General features: G+C 35.7%; 1 protein-coding gene across 2 annotated transcripts in view; it reads left to right on the top strand.

Annotated features, from left to right (window-relative positions):
- Positions 1–6,350, top strand: part of LOC110032199 (SNARE-interacting protein KEULE-like) — a 93,958-nt gene extending 87,608 nt beyond the window's left edge. Inside the window, exons 14-21 of one of the 2 annotated variants that reach the window (XM_020735749.1) lie at positions 602–727; positions 809–904; positions 2,270–2,383; positions 2,485–2,562; positions 4,542–4,738; positions 5,114–5,204; positions 5,284–5,373; positions 6,021–6,350. In XM_020735749.1, the coding sequence (XP_020591408.1) occupies positions 602–727; positions 809–904; positions 2,270–2,383; positions 2,485–2,562; positions 4,542–4,738; positions 5,114–5,204; positions 5,284–5,373; positions 6,021–6,074 (846 nt within the window). In that variant the 3' untranslated portion in view covers positions 6,075–6,350. Of the gene's footprint in view, positions 1–601; positions 728–808; positions 905–2,269; positions 2,384–2,484; positions 2,563–4,541; positions 4,739–5,113; positions 5,205–5,283; positions 5,374–6,020 lie in introns of those variants that run through there. The other variant, XR_002294828.1, reaches the window with a different exon arrangement.
- Positions 6,351–7,589: the final 1,239 nt, after the last annotated feature.

The following is a 7,589-nucleotide window of genomic DNA, read 5'->3' as shown; positions in this document are numbered from 1 at the left end:
GCCAGGGCCCCACCGACGGCGCCCACGACCCCGCCGACGGCGAGACCGTCGAGATGGCAATTTTTTGGGCGGGAGTTACCCTTTTAAACTCCGAAATTCGATTCCTAGTTCATATTTTCCCCCAAAAACGAAGTGAAACTCTACCAATTTCATTCCTATGGCGTTCAATTCCCCTGATAATCCCAGAATGCGAGTTTTCAATCGGCAAAAATTTATTAGTGCGGAAGCGCAGCGAATCTTCAACAAGTTACTGACGAAGAAAAGATTGCTCAAGGAACGAGGATTTGTAAATCGCGGATTGAATAATCCCTCGACGGCAATTGAAGAGACGATAGTGCGGCGAAGATGGGAAGTGCTGTGCTACACTACCGCCGTCGTGATTGTTCTTGTGGTAAAAGAATTTTATGCAAATTCCCATTCTGTAGCATGTTTTATAAATTTCTAAAAAGGATATAGCAATTTCTAGTTCTGATACTGATAATGTTTGCCTGGAATTTTTTAACGTCTAATTCCAATATATTAAGCAGTTTCATGGTCTTATATGCAGCAACGAATCAGTACATTTAATTTCATCTCCATCTTGCTATATAATTTCATGCAGATAGCAGGGAAGATTAACCAATTAATTAGAGAATTGGGACTTAGAGAAATTGGGAAACTGGAACAAGACCTCGTTTTTGGAGATGCAGGGACGAAAGACTTGATCAATTTTTTTAGGACAAAGCAGGTAATCACTGTCATCTATTGTAGTATTTAGCCATGCATCACCTCCATGCTATATTTATATGAAAATGAACTTATTGTACAGGATGTCACTAACGAGAATAAGATCCGTTTATTGATGATTTATGCGGCTATCTACCCAGAAAAGTTTGATGGTGATAATAGAGAAAAGTTGATGCAGGTGAGGTGGTTTACAATGATGTGCTCATCAAGCTTGGATATATCGGTAGTTCAGTTTGTTTCAGTCATAATACAAAACATCTTCTTTTTGGTCTTTTTTGTGATGTTCAGTCAATGTGCTTCTAATTAAACCAAATTCAATTAGTTGGCATAACACTATTGTTGAGGTTTATCTGGTTTTGTTAACTGATTTGATGTTTCTGTACTTTTCAATTATTCCTGAAACATTTATAAGGAAGATTTTTCATACAAGTCTGTCATTTTCTGTTAATGTCCAACATTTTAAATGTTACTTTTTTGCAATCGTCCTTATGTTGGTATCAACCATCACTTCTTGTTAAAGTACAACATTTTATTTGGTTTTCCTATTAATGCAGGCAGAATTTATAATTTTTGCCTGAACCTTTGTAAGCAGATCCTTTTGAGATTTAAAAATGCCATGGAATTCATATCTCAGTGCTTGTGCTCTCTAATAATTGATAAATGATTTTATTTAAGTTACAATTATGATGTATTGTTCTGGAGAAGTTTGTGGTTTCTTGTTTAATTTATCATGTTTATTCTATTTCACAGACTGGTTTATTTATTTGAGCAGACTATTTTCTAAATCCAGCAAAAGTTTTGGAAATTATTTTTCCAGGATATGTCAAAAAAATTTGGTGGATGGAATCTTTTTATGAACATTAAGTAAATCTGCAGTGATAAACCTTACGATCTCTGAGATTGATTTAAGTCTGCAGTGATAAACCTTATGATCAAGATTGATTTGGTAAATAATAAATGATTGATATGTATTAACTGCAAAATTGGCTTTTACGTTGACTGCTGTAATATGATTGTAGAATTACAATACTAATCTACAATTCATTTTTTATAATTTATTATTTATATTGTAGAAACTTACATTTTGATGCCATAATCCTTGGTATTTATAGGTGTGAATTGCCATACTAATCAACCACTCAATTTTCTTTTTGGCCTATGGTTTTGAACAGACATTTAAACCTAAGTTTGTATTTTAAACTTCAAATTTTCATTTTAAATATAGAAATGGCATTTCTTTTTCACCTAGGCGACATTTGATGCATCTTAAACAATTTTTTCTAGATCTCGTGTTCTGCAATTGTTATCCACTTTATTGCTCAAAGGAGTGTTTGACCAGTTTTTCTCCGTTCCTGGTGCATGCTAGGAGGGCATGACACCTCATTTTTAAAGGTCCTTTCTGAAAAACAAGATTTGTAAATCCAAAAAAATAAATAAATAAACCTCTTTGCTCTGTTGCTGGCATATATACTTACTAGCTGGTCCACTGAAGAATTTCAATTGGACTTGCCATACCCACCGATTTTTTTTTTTGATATTTCAGCTGGCGAAGCTATCTGCTGATGATATGAATGCCGTGCATAATATGAGTTGCTTGACATTACCGGAGAGCAAAAAAACATCCGGTGGCTTCTCACTCAAATTTGATGTTCATAAGGTGAGCAGCCTAGGTTTGAATTACTTTTGGGACCAGTTATGCATTTTTTTTATTCTATCTTTGGTTATTGATATCCTTATTTTCATGTTGTTGATTAATAGAGAAAACATGCAACCAGGAAAAACCGGAGTGATGTAGAAGAAACATGGCAACTATCAAGATTTTACCCAATTATTTTGGTATGAAGTGCCGTTATCCTCACAGATTTCTTTTTCTGTAGTTTGCATTCATGCCTTACAGTTAGCATGAAAATTCAAATATGCCTTAGATGCGGGGCATGATTTTGGAAGTCTTACGGTTCTGCACTTTTTGTTTTAGGGGCAGTTACATCCATACCCACCAAATTTCCTATGTATTTACATATCTAACACCTAAGCTCTGCTTATTAATTTTATGCCACCCAAATCTTTCATGTCATAAAAAAATACCATTATTTTAACTTCTAAAAAGTGAAATGCACTTTTTCATGTAAGATGGTATGTATGTTAAAACTGAAGTATAGGTGTTAGATATGTAAATACATAGGAATTGAGTGTTATCTATGTAAATCATCTATTTTTTTTTAAATATGGTATGCTTAAATATGTTGCATACAATATTAAATAATAGCAACAAAGGGTTGTGATATCGGAGTTAACCCAAATCACAATCAAACGACAAATATTATTGTTGAACTTTAAAGAAAGAACAAGACGACTCTTCGACAGAAACAACAAAAGAACCAGCAATCAGTAAGCAACGATGACGACTACAAAATAAGAGATGGGACAACAACTTAAAAGACATGAACAGCCCCCCTCTAGAGGAGGGCAGTGGATCCGAAGGGTAGAAAGGAAACTGCTGTAGGACTGGCTGGTGGCTGGGACGAGCCGGGACTGGTGCTAGAAGGTGGTGAACACGCAGGACAGCGGCGGAAAAGGGGTTCCTGCTGGACCGCAGCAAGTTGGCGGCCTACTGGAGTGGTAGGCAGGCTGGAGGACAGGTCCTGGGGTTGGATAGTAGGCTTGGGGAGGCGGGATAGCAGGTGGGAAGGGTGGACAGCACGTGGGAAGAAGGGGCAGCAAGCTGGCTCGCAGGCAGGCTCGACAGCAATCAAGGATGACCAGACATCCGCGGAAATGGTGGGACATCACCGGAAATGGTTAGACAGCAGGCTGAGATGGTTTATGGGTGGCGGCAGAGACGGTTGGGCAATGTTGGGAGTTTGGCGGGTGAGAATGAGGGTGGAGGGAGGCTGGACAAGAAAAGAGAAGAAGATACAACACCACCTCGGAGTAAGATACAACTAGAGCACCATCACCTTCTCGAATACAGCCCTAGAACTGGGGAAACACTCCACATAGGAATCTGAACACAGAATAATCACCAAAAACTGAATTCCCTAAGCCAAACACCCTCATATATATATAATAGGGATTATAACTTATATTAGGCAATGTTGTAAAATAAGAAAGAAATAAAAGGTGAATAATTATAAATAGACAATGCTTGTAAAATAAGAAAAAAGTTGGGAAGGCAAGAAATAGAAATAGGCAATGAGTTATAATAGGAGATTAGTGGGATTAGGAAAGAAAGAATATGGGGGAAAAAGAGCTGGACTGGTCCCAGATAGGCCGGTTTAGCCGGTCTCCTGAAGCAGCCCCGTGTCGTTGAGCAACCACATTCTTAAAAATGTTAAAAAATGGGGAATGAACGCAGGAAGGGCAATAGAACCTATCTCACCTCCAACCAAGTTTTAGAATAAGCTCATTTTTAATATATGTTCATTACTAATGCCAAACATGAAGATAAAATCTTTATCTTACATTGAGCATACAATTGATATCTACAAAGGTTTGCAGAATAACGGTGTACTTGCTAATGAATCATTCACCTACATGTATAATCTCAAGTTTGTTCTACTCAACTTAGTTCAATTAATTCAGGAATGATGATATTTTAAAACCTTAAAGATTTGAGGAGGGATTTTTTAGTCAGTAGCAAGTTAACATTCCTTGTTACTAGTTTAGCAGTTGTAAAATTACTTTTCACATGGAAGCTATTAGAGGCAAATCAGGTTTTGTGGATCAATCATGTAAATGGCCAACCAAGTTTGACAGCTGATTCTCTTCAATGCCAATAGCTATCTAACATGCTCCCTGATATATTTTTACAATAGGAACTCATAGAGAAGCTCAGCAAAGGTGATCTACCAAAGAATGAGTATCAGTGTATGAATGATCCAAGCCCTTCATTCCATGGAACCTCAAATGGTAGATCAGTTCGAGCAAATGACAGTCACCTCGCTCACTCTATGAGATCCAGGCGTACTGCCACATGGGCTAGGCCTCGTAGTTCCGATGATGGATATTGCAGGTAATTGCTTCCATAGATATAATTCTGTAACAGATTACTTTTTTGGGAAATTTGCACACATATCACACAATTCCTATCTATTAACATACCTATCACCTAAAATTTAATATTTACATTTATAACACTTTGGTGCCATAACCTATGAATGAAAAGATGTATTTCACTTTTTAAAAGTTAATAATAATGGTCTTTTTTATGTATGATTAAAGATTTGAGTGTTAGGTTTGTAAATATGAAATTTCAGTTGTTAGATATGTAAATGCATAAGAATAATGTGGTATGTATGTAAATACTCATGCTTTTTTTTTGTGTAGTACTTTCTTTATCCCATATTTCATGCCATTCTCTCAGTCAATAAATCTTTATTTTTTGCAGCGATTCTGTTCTTAAGCATGCCTCTAGTGATTTTAAAAGGATGGGCCAACGCATTTTTATTTTTATTATTGGCGGAGCCACCCGTTCTGAGGTGATTATTTACAATGTGCGGTCTTCAGCAGTTCTACAAATTTATTTTTATTCACATTGCTTAAAATGGCTTTTAACAGCTTCGTGTAGCTCATAAACTCACCTCAAAACTGAAGAGGGAAATTATTCTCGGATCAACTAGTCTTGATGATCCTGCACAGTTTATTACGGTGAGTTTAGGGTACCTTTGAATGAGACAATTTGTTTTTTGAGAAGTGGTAACTTCTTTTTCTTAAAATTATGACATTCTAAGTTACATACGAGCATCTATGTTAATGCAAAACTTCTTGTCCTCCTTGTCAAATTTCATTTGTCTCGACACCTTTTATTATGTCAAATGTATGCAATATATTGCGCCTTGTCTTTGTCTTTTGCATGCCCTGTTCTTATTTGCAATAGAATTGTAATGCCAAGATAAAATATTAAATTTTTTTTGCATTTAAGTCTCACTCGTTGGGATCATAATGGATCAGTTTATGTAGCAACAACAAGAACAACAACAAGCCTTTATCCCACTTAGTGGAGATCAGTTTGTGTAGCATTTGGGTTAAATATTTAGTATGTCTGTTGGAATAATCACTTTACTATGGGTTTACTTGAGTTTGAGTTGTCTTTTTGGGTTGGTAACAAAATAAATTGTCAACCTGTGAGCATTCTGGTCATTAGTTCTTTTCATTAATCAGTGATAGGTGCAATATATTTTTTCTTTAAATATTTCTTGTTGTTCCCAGTTATCTATTTAAATTAACAAGATGAAATTTAATTTATTAGGGATGATATGGCTAACTGTTTGACCTTCATTGATCTATAACTGCAGAAAGTGAAGCTGCTCTCTGCTGAGGAAATTTCTCTGGACGACATTCACATTTAATTCAGGCGTATCCGTTGTCTTTTAACTCCTGGAACTAGCAGATTGAGATTATATATTTCACAGTAGAAGCAATATTCATGATTATTTTGTATATCAGGGGGTTAGTAGTCTCCATGAGCAAGCACATTATCGAGGAATTCATCACTATTTTATGATGTAGATATTGGCTTCCATGACCTGAACCTGTAAATAGTACATACATGTACATGAACAATGACATCAAGTGTAAACTCATTGTCCAGTTACATAATTTAACAACATCTGCCTTTTTTATTACATTTTATTTTTCTGACTTAGTGCGAAAATATTTTTATCAGTTTCCCCCCAAACTTGTCATGCTTCTTACAATGAATTCGTACCGAAGCTTCTACCTTGTAAAGTTGCATATATTGTCTTGCGTTGTGGAGTTTAGTGATTGGTCATTATGACTCTAAGACTTAACCGATTGATGATATCTCCTGTTCGAAACTATGTGCAAATTTTATAAGTTCAACTTTTTTGAAGTGTTTTTTTGCTTATCAATTCTTATGGTTGAATGACCCTTTAAAAGTTTTAGCATGTTTTTTTTTTTTTGTTTTAAGTCGGAAGTCTATTTTAATTCCCTGTAATCATTGCATTTGAAATGTCTTTTTTTGTTGGCTATAGCTCCTAGCTTTTCTTCAGGCTTTTTTTCTTTCTTTTCCCTCTTTTTTTTTTTTTTTTTTTTTTTTTTTTTTTTTTTTTTCTTTTTTTTTTTTTTGTTTGGTAAAGTCGTAAACTTTTAGGGAAATTTGAGGACGTGGCACACAATTCTTATGTGTGTACGTATCCCACACCTTAACTTTCATATTTACTTGCATAGCACTTTGGAGCTTTAAACCTATGCATGAAAAGGTACATTCACTCTAAAAAGTGGTAATTGTGATATTAATGATTTTACTGTTATGTGTTTAAATATGATAATTTAGGTGTGAGAGATGTAAATTGCATCACACTCAAGTCTCTCTACTCTCTTAGAACTCACTAATACTTGTGTCATTTCTCTTTCACACAAAGAACTCACAGAAATCCAACACCAACTCGCAGAACTGCTTTGCACAATTCGCATGCACCTCCTGCAACAAAGAAAAATGAAACTTAAGCTCTTGAATTGCAAAAATTGGTTACAGGCACTTAGGCGCTATCCCCGGGAGCCAAGTTTCCATGCACCCTATTCTGGAATGCTATAAATGAGTCTTCTGGGTGCCTGAGTGCCCCTATTGGCAATGCGTTTTCGTTTGGGAACTTTTGGTCAGGCGCCTACTCTGGCACTAGGTTGCCGTTGCCAGGTGGAGTGCCTCCTGGGCACTGTGTTGATGTTGTTTCAATAATATGATGATGATCTTAGAGAAGTTTTTTAAATAATATTCTTTTTTTAGGTAGGTGGGGATATAAGCCTCATGTTTGTTCAAACTCTACTTAGTTTACCCTTATATTTCTGTTCACTTATATTGCTCATGATAAAATTGATATTATGTCAAATTTGTTTGAGCAAAA

The sequence above is a fragment of the Phalaenopsis equestris genome, unplaced genomic scaffold (assembly GCF_001263595.1).
Source record: "Phalaenopsis equestris unplaced genomic scaffold, ASM126359v1 Scaffold000885, whole genome shotgun sequence".
Lineage (NCBI taxonomy): Eukaryota > Viridiplantae > Streptophyta > Magnoliopsida > Asparagales > Orchidaceae > Phalaenopsis > Phalaenopsis equestris.
Note: the sequence above shows the minus strand (reverse complement) of the source record. Positions and strands in the feature narration are given on the sequence as shown.